The following is a 14198-nucleotide window of genomic DNA, read 5'->3' on the forward strand; positions in this document are numbered from 1 at the left end:
AAATATAACTAAATAATATACTTCAAAATTAGTAGTAAAATACAAATGCCAAAATTATATAAAATAAAAAGCAAAGTAATAATAAACACAAGATTAAAAACAATAGCTACCTCAGATGGGGGAGGAGCACAAAATTAGATATGTTATCACTATTTTGGTTCTTTTTAGGTAAGGGGTTCATATTATTAATATATTATTTAAAAATAAATAAATACAAGCATACAACAAATAAAAGACGGCTGTGCACGAACCAATAATGAGTGTGTGCCATAAATCAAGGATTAAGATTAATTTATTTCTGTATAACTAATATCCAAAGTAAGAAAATATTGTTGGGACAACTAATTTGGATCATTCTTCATAGCACATCTTAAATCCTCCATCTTCATTTTTAACTCTATGCTCACCTATTTTAAAAAGTTTGTAGCAATATTTATCCCAGCTGTGGAGAAAAAACTGACTATGGAAAAGTTCAGTCTTAACTTGATGAACCAAGTACACATTTGGGTAAATTTTTCCGTAAAGTTATCTTGAAAAAATAGTTTTAGCACTTATAGGGGTCTTAGCTATGGGAAAATATATATGTGAAATACTTTATTCACTAATAATATAAATAAGGTCACAGAGAAGGAAGAAATATGCCTCTACACTCTAGGTTCTTCTGGTTGGTCTAACAATTAAATTGACATAAGATAGAATAAAAAGAGAAAAATCAAACAAATTTCATAACATAGAATAACAAGAGAAAAATCAAACAAATTTCATAACATGTATACATGCAAGAAACCCAGGAAAACTGAGTAACTCGCCAAAATGGCCAAAGCCATCACCTTAAATACTATCTTCAGCTCGAGACTAAGGAGGATGTTGGGGGTAGTGGTTTGGGACTTCATAGGGGAGGAAGGCAGTTCACATGGAGATGGAAAAGCAAATGTTCAGTAAACCAGTGTTTGCCACGTCTTGGAGAAAACTTGGATCAAATGGGCCTTTCTAGGTTCCTCCCTGTCTACCTACTACATCTAGTTCATATTACACTATAGTTATCTATAACTCCTGAAACAGGCCTTCTATCTTAAATTCAGTTAGCAGGAAGATGAAAGTTTCTTCCTCTTTGGTTCTTAAAAATAATCAAGCCAGGGGCTGGCCCCATGGCATGGTGGTTAAGTTCACACGCTCCACTTCGGCAGCCCAGGTTTGGTTCCCAGGCGCCAACCTAGACCACTCGTCAGTGGCCATGCTGTGGCAGCAACCCACATACAAAACAGAGAAAGACTGGCACACATGTTACCTCAGGGCAAATCTTCCTCAAGCAAAAAAAGAGGAAGACTGGGACAGATGTTAGCTCAGGGAGAATCTTCCTCAGCTAAAAAACACAAGTCAAGCCAAAGAGATAGATACATTTTGGGGTGGCAAATTCTGATCCCCCACAAGGTATTAGTGATTTCTTATCTTCTATTAGAATTAACTAAAAACAAGTCAAAAGTTTTTGTCTCCTTTTTTCATATGACCCAAGTCACTGCTGGTCATCTCAATTTAAATTCTCCATTCCAAACAAGAACAGATCTTGCTGACGTCACCTGGATCTCAACTCTACCCTCAACTCTCATCCAGTCATTCAACAAACACTGCTGAGCAGCTACTATATACTAGACAGTATGCTAAAGATACAAACATAGACAAAACAGTTTTGCTCTTCCAGAAGCTCAAAGATAATGCTTCTCAAAGTGTGGTTAGAGGAACACATACAAAGGAATCATGCAAAGATTTGTAAAACATACAAACTCTTGGATCCTGCCCTACACTTAAAGAATTAGAATCCTAGCGGGTAGAGCCTGGGTAAATGTGTTTTTAAAAAGTACCCTGGTTCTTTTCCATAATAAAGTTTGAGAATTATCGTTTTAGTGCAGTGGTTCTCAAACTCTTTGGTCTCAAAACATCTTTATGCTTTTTTTTTTTTTTAAATTTTATTTATTTATTTATTTTCCCTCCAAAGCTCCAGTGGATAGTTGTATGTCATAGCTGCACATCCTCCTAGTTGCTGTATGTGGGACGCGGCCTCAGCATGGCTGGAGAAGCGGTGTGTTGGTGCACGCCCGGGATCCGAACCTGGGCCGCCAGCATTGGACAGCGGGCACTTAACCGCTAAGCCACAGGGCCGGCACTATGCTCTTAAAAATTACTGAGGCCCTATGATTCTGATTCTGACACCAATTCTGATGAGTGGGGTTTTTTCCTCCACACCAAGCAGTTCTCTAGCACCAGCTGAGTGTCCTACAATTCAAGTCAATTCTGACCATATCTACCTAGAGATAGTATCAGATTCCACAGGTTAAGTGCTCAGTCCCACAAAACTGTTCTTACCTGCGCTTCTGACTGACTAGCTAGAAATCAGAGGTACTCAGGACTCCCTCCTTGGGTTCGGTTAATTTGCTAGAGGGGCTCACAGAACTCCAGAAACCAGTTTACTCACTAGATTACTGTTTTTTTTTTTTTAAAAAGGATACTAATCAACAGCCAAATGAGATATATAGGGTGGGGTCCTGAATGCAGGAGCTTCTGTCCCCGTGGAGACTGGGGCCTGGCATGGCAGCATGTGGGCGCATTTTGGTTCACCAACCTGGAAGCTCTTCCAACCCAGTCCTTTTGGGTTTTTATGGAGGCTTTATTACATAGGCATGATTGATTAAATTAGTTGGCCATCAGTGACTGATTCAAGCTCTAGTCCCTTTCCCTTCCCCAGAAGTCAGGAGATGGGACTAAAAGTTCCAAGCCTTTAATCATGGTTGGTTCCCCTGGCAACAGCCCCCATCCTTAGGTTACCTAGGGACTTTCTAAAAGTCATCTTATTAATATAATAAGACACCTTTACTGCTCTCATCACTTAGGAACTTCCAAGGATTTTAGGAGCTCTGTGTCAGGAACGGGGAAGAAGACCAAATATATATTTCTTATTATAAATCACAATATCACAGGACTAAGGAGCTTCTGTTTTTGTGAATTATATCTGTTAATATTTACTGTACTAGAAATTAAAACAGAAATTTAAAAAATATTTTTAGAAATAAAAAAAAAATTGTGGGCCGGCCCCATGGTATAGTGGTTAAGTTCAGCGTGCTCCACTTTGGTGGCCTGGGGTTTGTGGGTTTGGTCCCATGCAGGGACCTACACCACTCTCAGCCATGCTGTGGCAGCAACCCACATACCAAATAGGGGAAGACTGCCACAGATGGTAGCTCAGGGCTAATCTTCCTCAAGCAAAAAAAGAGGAAGATTGGCAACAGATGTTAGCTCAGGGTGACTCTCTCTCAGAAAAAAATAATAATAATAAAAAAAATTTAAATATATTTGTTAATTCACTTAAAAGTAACAAAATAAATGTACATGTTAACAAAAATAACCTATTTTTATGAAAAATAACTATATTTTCCAAAACAAAAAAAAATTTAGTGAGAATGGCATTGTTTTATATTTTTGCAAATCTTTTAAATATCTAGATTAATAGAAGCATCTGGATTCTCATATCTGCTTCTGCATTCCATGTGTTGCAATATCACGTATCATACAGCCTCTGGAAAACTCCATTGTATAATTTTGAGCAAATGAAAGTGAAAAAGGCAAATATGTCTCAGTATTACTATGAAAATAACTTGACTTTGCAGACACCCTGAAAGAGTCTCAGGGACCCCAAGGGGCCCCTAAACCATACTTTGGAAACCAATGGTCTAGTGAATGGAATAGACAGTTTAATGTACTTTTAGTACTATCTTAGTGAAGAGTACAAAGCTCTTCCAGAACACAGAGAAGGGAGCACTAACTTTGGAGACAGCCCGGAAACTTCTACAGAGGTAGTGACAAGCGATCTGAGATCTGACCCCAAGTCCCCACTCGGCCCTATGGGGTTCTGTATACTCTCCCTCCCATTTTTTGGAGTGTCTTCTACCCCTCCTCCTTTCTCACTCTGCTGCTGCTCCTCACAAACTGGACAACCTTGCTCTCTTTTTCAAGTCTTTCTATTTACTGCTCCTTCTGTCTGAACTGCTCTTTGCTCATATATCCTACGGCTGCTCTTGGCCACACCAGGCCATCCTGAAGGTTAAGGAGAGCTACTCCTCCATAGACCTCTAATCCATTCAGGGCCCACTCCTTGGGAAATTCTGCCTTACAATAACTGTTAAATATGTGCACTAGGAGCCATACTGAACAAAGTACATGACAGCACCATTTGTAAAAGTGAAAAACTGGGTGGAAAAAAATAAAATTAAATATCCATCAACATGAGGATGAAAAAAACACCAGTACATTCACACAAGAGAATGAATTAGAGCTACATGTTTCAACATGAATGAATCTCAAAAACAATAATATGCACAAAAAGCAAGTTATAGAAAGATCCCTACAATATGACACTATTTACAACTTTTAAAATTTTAATTAATTTATATTTTGATAGCTAATACATGATTCAAGATTATAAGAATTTCCTGGGGCCAGCCCGGTGGTGCCGCAGTAAAGTTCGTGTGTTCTGCTTCAGCGGCCTGGGGTTTGCCAGTTTGGATCCTGGGTGTGGACCTACGCACCACTCATCAAGCCATGCTGAGGCAGTCCCACATAGAAGAGCTACAACTCTACAACTATGATACACAACTATGTACTGGGGCTTTGGGGAGAAGAAAGAAAAAGAGGAAGATTGGCAATAGATGTTAGCGCAGGGCCAATCTTCCTCAAAAAAAAAAAAAAAGAATTTCCTCCTATCCCTGTCTTCCAGTTATACAGCTTCTCTTGTACAGCTTCTCTCCCAAGAGACAATCAATATGACCAGTTTCCTATGCATCCTTCCAGATATATTTTATGTTATATAAAGTTAAGTGTGCAGAACAATACTATAATATGGTTTACGTGTATCTACATATAAATTAAGTTTAAAATATGCATGAAAATGATAAGGGCCAAATTCAGAATAACTACTTATAGCAAAAAGGGAGAGGAACGGACTCAGAAAGAGGCACTTCAAATGTACCTGTAACGTTTCATTTCAAGTTCATTATATTTTCTCTAGATTTTTTCATTGATAAATTTTTTTTTTTTTTCGTAAAAGGAAACAGATGAAGAAGGTCAGATTTTAGAAGATAATTAGTTTGGTCTTAGATGGAGTTTGAAACCAGAGGATGCTAAAATAAGGACATTCACTCAATACTTTAAAATGAGTGTAAAGCTCAGGAGAAAGCTGGATTTGGGGATTTACATAAAGTGATACTTGAAGTTCCAAGAACAAATGTTCAGGTACATGTACACTGCATTACTTAGAGTATAAATTTCTTAAGGACTGGGCCCAAAGCTTTGCTATCTTAAGTTTCCCTACAATACCACCTACTGCTCATAATGAGATTTCAACTTACTTACATCCCTACTATTTTTCTCAGGCTTCAAAAAGACAACCTGGAATGGGTGAGCCTATTTATGTAATAACAATAAGCAGTTTTACACACACACACACACACACACTCATACACATATTTCTATTAAATTAGAATCAAAGGGAGACAGTGTTCTGGTTAATTCTAGGTAAATTCTGAACAAACTTTAATAATTAAAAATGTTTCTACAACAGACTAGTCTGTTTTGGAGTTAAAAAAAATGCTGTAAAGTTGTTAACTTTTAAACAAATTCTTGATATAAAAAGGTATTTTCTTATCCTCTATTTCTCTCATAAAGACACTATCCTGACAATAGTCTCTGAGGGTGATTACTTACAGCTGTTTTGTTGCTCTTTTGACATTTAACTAGAGAAATCATCTATCTTTCTCCATTTCAAAGTCTCTCACTTTTAGTTACAAAGCGAACTTCTATTTCCAGACTCTTGAGCTGTTCTCCCTCATATTATTGACATCTTTTATAGTTTTCTCCATTCCTGACTCAATTAACAAATATGTAATAAATGCCTATTTTGTGAAAAGCAATGTATTATTTACCATCCCTAAAAAGATGAGAAGAACTGCTTGGTCTTAAGAAAATCTTCATATATCTTGATATAATGCAGAATCCTTGGAACTTATCCCGGATGTGGAGACCAAAATGATACTACTAGTAACCTAAATTGAAGGTTACTACACAAATCTACACCGCAGTAGATTTATAGGTCTTATAAGTTTCATAGAGCACAGATGTATTTCAGGCAATGGATGCCATATTGAAAGCATGCATTTAGTACTATGCAGAAACCGAGGATCATTTAGGGAAAAAGTAGATGCCTACTTGTTCCGACAACCTTTATAGAGAAACCCTGAGTCTGAGCATATGTATATACATAAGGCTCCATAAGATATTTCTTCAGCACAGGTGAAAGGATCTCAACAACAAATAGGGAACTTGGGTAAAAACAAAACATTTAGGAGGGTCCGGAAATAACTATAATCTGGCATTGGAATTGTAGGAATGTCTTCTGAGAGTTGTGGTGAATCATTTATAGATTTTAGAATAAGGGCTCTCAAAAAAAAAGTCACTCACTTGACTACTCTTCCCTACAATAAACTTTATGGAAGTGCTACAAGAGTGAAACTGGCTTTTGCACATTGTGTTAATGATATTGATATGGTATTTTTTTATTGATGTCTTCATAGTTTATAACATTGTGAAATTTTAATTGTACATTATTATTTGTCCATCACCATATAAATGTCTCCCTTCACTCCCTGTGCCCCACCCCCCCAACCCCCTTACCCCTGGTAACCACCAAACAGTTCTCTCTGTCTGAATGTTGGTTTATATTCCACATGAGTGAAATCGCGTGGTGTCTGTCTTTCTCTTTCTGGCTTATTTCGCTCAACATAATACCCTCCAGGTCCATCCATGTTGCTGCAAATGGGACAATTTTGTCTTTTTTTACGGCTGAGTAGTATTCCATTATATACACACACACACACACACCACATCTTTTTTTTTTTTTGAGGAAGATCAGCCCTGAGCTAACATCTATTGCCAATCCTCCTCCTTTTTTTTTTCCCCTTTTTCTCCCCAAAGCCCCAGTAGATAGTTGTATGTCGTAGTTGCACATCTCGCTAGTTGCTGTGTGTGGGCCTCAGCATGGTCGGACAAGCGGTGCGTTGGTGCACGCTGGGGATCCGAACCCAGCCGCCAATAGCGGAGCACGCGCACTTAACTGCTAAGCCATGGGGCCAGCCCCTATACCACATCTTCTTTATCCAACCATCTGTCGAGAGATACTTGGGTTGCTTCTACTTCTTAGCTATAATGAATAATGCTGCAATGGACATAGGGGTGCATAAGCCTCTTTGGATAAATACCTACAAGTGGGACAGCTGGATCTTAAGGTATTTCTATTTTTAATTTTTTGAGGAATCTCCAATATGGTGTTTTTTAAGCTGTTAAAAAGACAAGGTCATTGATATAAACAGATGTTTTTGCTGGGGCTTTGGAGTAGGGAATCACTGCCTCAGCAGTTTATAGAAAGATGGTCGTTACAAAGTCCTACAGATTACTCAAAAACACAAGATTCATGTTCCTCCCTTCTCCCTCCACAGCCAATCAGTAAATACGACAAGCAACGAAAAAGCAAGCTTTTATCACAATTTAAAAGAAAGCAAGTTCCAGGGCCTCTCCTGGGGATCAGTAACCATTCATCCTTATGTCCTCTATCCACACTGGTTATACGTCTACAGAACGATGATGATGATAATAAAGACAGGAATTAACATACTGAACATTTACTATATATCAGGTATTTGGCCTAACTGCTTTACAAGATTATCTTATTTAATTCTTCTAATAGGAGAAAGAGACTATCATTAACCCATTTTCCAACTAAGAAAACTAGGGCTTTTAAAGGTTAAGTAACTTGCTCAAGGTCACATATATATAGTATGTAGTAAATGGTGCCTGGGATTCCATCTGTATAACTCTAACTGCAAGAATAAATAACTATACTAACTTTTATGCTGTAATATCATAACCGATTCAGTGGCTCCCTACTGCTTATTAGGTCAAAAAAATCCTTATAGAGTAAGGTTTCATTCATCCATTTGTTCACTGGAAAGATTTTTGTTGAGTATTTATTGTGTGCCAACACCATACCAGGTGACTCAATGATGTAGGTTGAGTGAGGCTGCTAAACAAGTGATCTTTAAATTAGTCACATCTTTGATGTTATTAAAAAGTCAGCTCTATTTGGGCACATAGAACAACATCATAGTAGGAATTATGTTCTTCTATAAATGTATTATTGGAAATGGAATATTGGAATAGACAGATTAAACATCTAAGCATTTATATTCTAAGTGTTCTGGACTACTATTAATAAAATTTTCCAATCTTGTTATTACAGATTTTCAAAATGTCCTACCAAACAAAAAATGCAATAAAAACACAACACATCCACACACACACACACACAAAGGGGTCAAAAGATCTTTCATTTCCACATTCGACTTGCAAAATAATATAGTTCGTGCTGGGAAAACCATGGTCATGAGTGGCCTTAGCTTTCTCCCTTTCCAGCTTGAGGAGACATCTGGTTGCCAGCTGGGTAGCTCCCAAGAGTCACTGCTTGCCAAGGAGTTGGCAGAAGGTGGTGAAGAGCTGACCACGTGCAATCCATTTTGACAGTGCCTTTCACCATCGCTTTGGTGAAGTGGATACATTACAGAAATTCCAAAAGGAGTTGGCTAAATTTCAAGGTAGGAATTTGGCCATTTTGGCTGAACTGAACTTTAACTCAAATCAAAGGGGTATGATGCGGGAGAAGAGGAGAAAAGAAGATAACAAAGCTACTAAAGCTTACAGGAATAATTTACAGGGCTATGTGCTTAAACTCTCCCAAATATTGTCCACTATACTTCTATCCAACATTCCTTTAAATACAGGAAGTGTATGGGTAAAGGGGGAAAACTATATGTCTATGTAAGTATGTGTCATTCATCTTTTTCATGTCAGTATAATATATATATTCAGTATATATAATGTATATCAATATAATGTTTAATATATATTATATATGAATATATATATTTAACTAATAACACGGAGATTTTACTTACCTTTTATGTTGTTTTTATGCCTGCTGTACACAGTATATATATCATAGACAGTTGTATATCAGAGGTATAGGTATAAACAAACTTGGGAAGATGCCACAGTTTGGGAAAGGTGCTTGCTTTATACAAAAAAAAAAAAAAATCAATACAATTTCCCCACAGATTCATGATGTAAAATTCTATAATCAAGGCTTGTAGATTTGTAATTATGGTATGTCAGCTACATTTAAACAAGAGTGTTAAAAGATTGTTAAAGTTAAACTAACACAATTGCAGTGTGAATTGTCCTAGTCTCATTCTAATCTACTGGTGTCACTTTCATTTAATCAGAGGGAAACTATGGGCCAATGTCAGTGCTATTTCCAATGCCCTAACATTCTTTGTTCACACTGGATTTTAAGCCACTATCAATCTAAAATGGTTATAAAAAGATAAATTTAAGAAAGTATTTTTAATCAATTAATTCACTCACCAGTGGGCTAGTTTAGTAGGTTTTACTGAAAATAAGCTGGCTTTAAAGTTATTAAATAATCTTTTATGTTAAATGGATGATAACATTTTGTTCTTACAGAAGAATTTCTTGAATTTACCATAAATCTAGTAAAAAAAAAAAAATCTTATTTTATAAACAAATCCTACTTGGAAACATGGCAGACATATGTCATTTAGCTGAAATACCACATCAACATTTAAAATATCAGTCCTATTTTTTTTCTACTTTAGTCAAAATTCTTTTCTAAAACACATAACAATTTAAATTAATACAGAAAAAAGCTACTCTGGCAAGGATTCATATTTACAGGGTGCATTTAAGTTTTAATTTAAGTAAGGTACAACACTCTACTCACAGGTATACTATCAGCAAATAGTGTCCAAATAAATCAGAGCACACACAAAACAGTGCTATGCTAGCTAGTTACAGAAGTACTAATACAAATTCTCCTGGTTTGCCTAGGACTTTCCCAGGTTTAGCACTTCAAGTTCCGCATCCTGGGAAACCCTTCAGTCTCAGGTAAACAAGGACAATTAATCCCACCTAGACATCAAAAAAAAAAGTGGGGGTGGGGTGGGGGGGTCAGGAGGGGATTTACAGTTCTGCACTGGAGAAGAAGAAAACTGGAGTAATATTTGGTAATTCCCTACTAGGGCTGCCAGATTAGCTGTGACCCATTCATAGACATCAATAGGTCTAGCAATCTGCCTGCAACACGGATCCAAATCTTTAACAAGAGCCTACCAAACTCAAACCTACCAACTAATACCCGCTAACAGTGAGTCACATGTGAACAAAGGGGGCTGCTCAAGAAACAGTATAAATATCCATCCAGCCCCTAGTGCACACACCTCTCTCTAGTTTCACAGCCAGAATTAGCTCTGGAAAAAACAATTCTGTTGCTGGGAAGGGGATATTTAAGGAGTGGGAGTCAGTGGCTCAGTACCAAGTCAGCCTCACTGCTGTCCAACTCACACTTTATAAGCCATTCCTAGTAAATGGACTCTTTCCTTGTTCCTAGGGATCTAATCTCTCTTGAAATCCATTTCCAAAAATCAGATCCTTTGCCTTTGTTACCACGTGAGGTAACAAAGTTTCTCTAGGACTAGGGCACTGTAAGGCTTCTGCCTATTTCCCCCAGGGCCTAAAATAATGCCCTTGAAACTTGCTTCTACTTCCCTTCCTAAGGTGGATGCCATCCACTAGAGTGCCTTTGCCATTCTGTCAACATGCTGAAATGCGCACACATCTTCCACGCATTGTCTGATCTCTCTGTTGCCAAATACCACTATCTCCCTTAGTGCCTCTTTCCATAACATTCCACCTCCCTGTCCTGATTTCTTCCCAAAACCCACTACAGGAAACTCATGGATCACCTGAAGTACTCCAGCAGACTTGATTAGACACTAAACTCTAAGAATCCACCCTCCCTAGTATAGTCTACCCAAATCGAACGCTAGGACTAATACCTAGAATATATTTCTAGTGGCTCTCAATTCCTGGAGAGAAAACTGAAGGAACTGGGGGCATGAATGATGACTTTAAACCTCTTCTTCCAAATAAAGGTAACTTCTGAAGAGAAACGAGACTATGGGAAATGAACACTTAGAATGACTAGAAAAAGTGCTAAGAACAGAAAATGGTTTTTAGACTATTGCTTTAAGAACCCATTGAACAGAGTCCCATTCACAAAACCAAGAACATGTCTGAATCATGAAACTGATCAAGAACACTTTGACACTAAATTGGGAAAGAGGAGAAAAGTGCTCACCTTTTAAAATCTTTTTATTATGAAAAATTTTAAACATATATAGAGAAGAATATAATGAAGCCGCATGATCATTCAGCCCCCAACAATTACTAATATGTTGCCATATCTGCCTCATCTATTTTTTTCTTTGGTGAGGTAAAATGTAGAATTTTTAAAATAGGATACTAAGACAGAAGATAGAAAGAGTCATAATAAAACAATTTTCAGGAGAAAAATACCAGAAGAGAGAGCAGGAACAATATTGTGGATTTAGATGGTTATCTACCAAGGTAAAATACGAGTAATAAACAGCTAAAATAGAAATTTTAGGTTTTTAAAAAAACATTTCATTTTAGTACTTACGAGGAAGTTCTACACCAAAACGTCAACAGAAAAGCTATGAAAAAAATGTATGGTAGACATTTCCATTCATTTATAAACAACTTGAGATACTATAGTAAATTATGAAGGGGTTTCACAAAAATGATAAATTTACGGAAGTATGAAGAACCAAAAATAAAGTTTGATAATGCTCTATTACTGAAAATAAACTGAAATCAAACCTTCATTTCCAAGCAGTTTCCATAAGTACTTGGGAATTTTTTAAAGCCTAAAAACTTAGCTTATTAATTATCTAAATGAGTGTGTTTTCTCTCGAATATGTATTGTAAGCATTTAACTACCTGAACTGAGTAATCTGATAAACGAGTATAGATCATTAGGATGAGAATGACAAGGTCATAAAGCTAATTAATGGGAAACTACCATTAGAAGTCATTTCTCATGTCTTTAAGCCTAAAGCACTCTCCATTATACCGATACTTCTGCCAAATAGATTTACTGAAATGACATAACCAATGTAAGTCTATCAAAAGTGAACAACAGAACTCGGAGGGGCGGGGTGAGTGCAAGCGCAGATTATTTATATTTCCAATTATACTTCCCAAGTCCCCTCCTATCACATACTTTAAGAAACACTCTTTTTTAGAGTGTTGTAGCTTAAAATAGAAAGTTGTAGACCAGAGAAACCCTGGTTCTTTTCGTTGCTCTGCCACTAACTAGCAGCGGCCTTAGACAAGTTCAGCTTTTCTATTTCAACTTCACTACACCTCGGTTTCTCATCTGTCAAACAGGAATACAAACGATACTGTTAACTAACATTACTAGCCACTGGCTATCGGCCACATCCTGTGTTCAACAGCACGGCAGGCGTTTCTGGCAACAACTGCAGGAGGTGGGTACTGACTGCGTTTTACAAAGGAGGAAACTGAGGCACGGTGCAAGGTAAGATATTCAAGAGCACCTAACAATCGGCAGCATCCGCATCTGAACGCAGGCAGCGTCGCTTCAGAGAAGGCTGTGCATCCACCCACGCTCGCCCTCTCCTCCGCCCTCACCCTACAGCCGGCTTCCAGGGCGGCGCGGTGCGCCGAGCCTCCTCCACGGTGACTTCCTGCTCGGCCCGGCCTCGTCCTTCCTCGGGGGACCATCCGAGAGGGCGCGAGGGCGGGCGAACAGGGAGAAGCCGGCTGGCCACACCAGCCCTTCCTACTGCAGAACCACCTCTCTCCCCCCGTGAAACGCCTCACCACCAAGTCTACCTTCGCGGGTCCGAACAGCCCAGTGCCCCGCGCCCGGCCGCCCCCAGGGCCGCCCCTGGCGGGCTCTCACACGGCCCCGCGGGCTGGGCGGCCTCGGGAGCCCGGGGGCTGGGCGCCGGCTCTGACGCGGGCGCCGGGAGTTCGCGCCGCGCCTCAAGACCCGAGCCCGCCCGCCCCATGAGCGCCCGGCCCCCCGAGGCGTGGCCGCGATCGGGCCCCGAACTTGAGCACGGGCCCGCGCGGCCGCCCGAGCGCAGGTGACGGCCGGAACCCGCCCCCTCGGTCTGGCTCGGCAGGGAGGCCCGGGGCGCGCACGGAGGATGCCCGCCCGCCCGCCTCGCGCCCCGGGCCGCCGCCCCCACCGCCCCGACCGCCCCCAGGGCGAGGCGGCCGACCCCCGCGGCTCCCCGGCTCGGGCTTGAGGGGCGAGGCCGGGGGAGGGCGCGCCGGCCGGGGGCCGGGACCCGGCGCCGCCTCGGGCCTGCTCCGCCCGCTCGGGCCGCCATGAGGCGAGGGCGCGGAGGCGCCGCGGCCGCGTCGCTCGCAGCTCCTTACCGCTTCACCACGCCGGTCTTGATCTTGATTTGCCTCACACGAGGATCCGCCATGGTCCCTCGAGCGCAGCGGCAAGGAGGGGCGGAGAGCCGGGGAGACCGCGGAGGGTGACGGCGCGGCGGAGGGTGACGGCGCGGCGGCGGGTGTGTCGACGTAGCCGCCGCGACCCTGCGCATGCGCACAGCCCGGCGGTCCCTGGCTCCCCTGCCTCACCTCGGGGGCGGGGCTGGGGTCGCGGCCCCGGGCAAGTGGCTACTCGTCCCCGGAGGCCCAAACCTTCACCTAGTTTCCCCCTCGCGGCATCTCCGACTGCCCCCTTTTAGTTTGGACACAAGTTACACTTCCCGGTCTCCACAGCCTGGGCGTTTGGGAAACTTGACCTTCTCCCCCATAGATTGGCTTGGACGCGACATTGCTTTGCGAGATTATCCGCTTAAAGGACACAGTGACCTAAAAATTGTATTAAGGATATTTTCTGTGCCATCTGGTGTCAAACTGGGCAAAGTAATCTATGTTTAAAGAAAGAAACTACCACCATGCATGCACGCAATAAAACCCTTACCCTCTTCCTCAGACCCCTGCAAAAAATTGTAGATAACATACCTCACAAAGGAAATGACTATAGGGCTTATTCAAATAATCATCACCTCTAGTGTATCTTAAATATTCAACTTATAAGAATGTGTGTGGCACACAAAAGCCTGGGCTTTGTAGTCAGACAAACCGACTGGCATTGGGGGTTCCACCCTTTA

The 14198-nt window shown here is 40.6% G+C and overlaps 1 protein-coding gene across 1 annotated transcript in view; it reads right to left on the reverse strand.

Moving 5' to 3' along the window:
* TBCA (tubulin folding cofactor A) overlaps window positions 1-13555 on the reverse strand; it is a 77164-nt gene extending 63609 nt beyond the window's left edge. Inside the window, exon 1 of the mRNA XM_058567194.1 lies at window positions 13447-13555. Coding sequence (XP_058423177.1) covers window positions 13447-13499 — 53 coding nt within the window. The 5' untranslated portion in view covers window positions 13500-13555. The remainder of the gene's footprint in view (window positions 1-13446) is intronic.
* Window positions 13556-14198: the final 643 nt, after the last annotated feature.

The sequence above is a fragment of the Diceros bicornis genome, chromosome 1, assembly GCF_020826845.1.
Source record: "Diceros bicornis minor isolate mBicDic1 chromosome 1, mDicBic1.mat.cur, whole genome shotgun sequence".
Taxonomy (NCBI): Eukaryota; Metazoa; Chordata; class Mammalia; order Perissodactyla; family Rhinocerotidae; genus Diceros; species Diceros bicornis.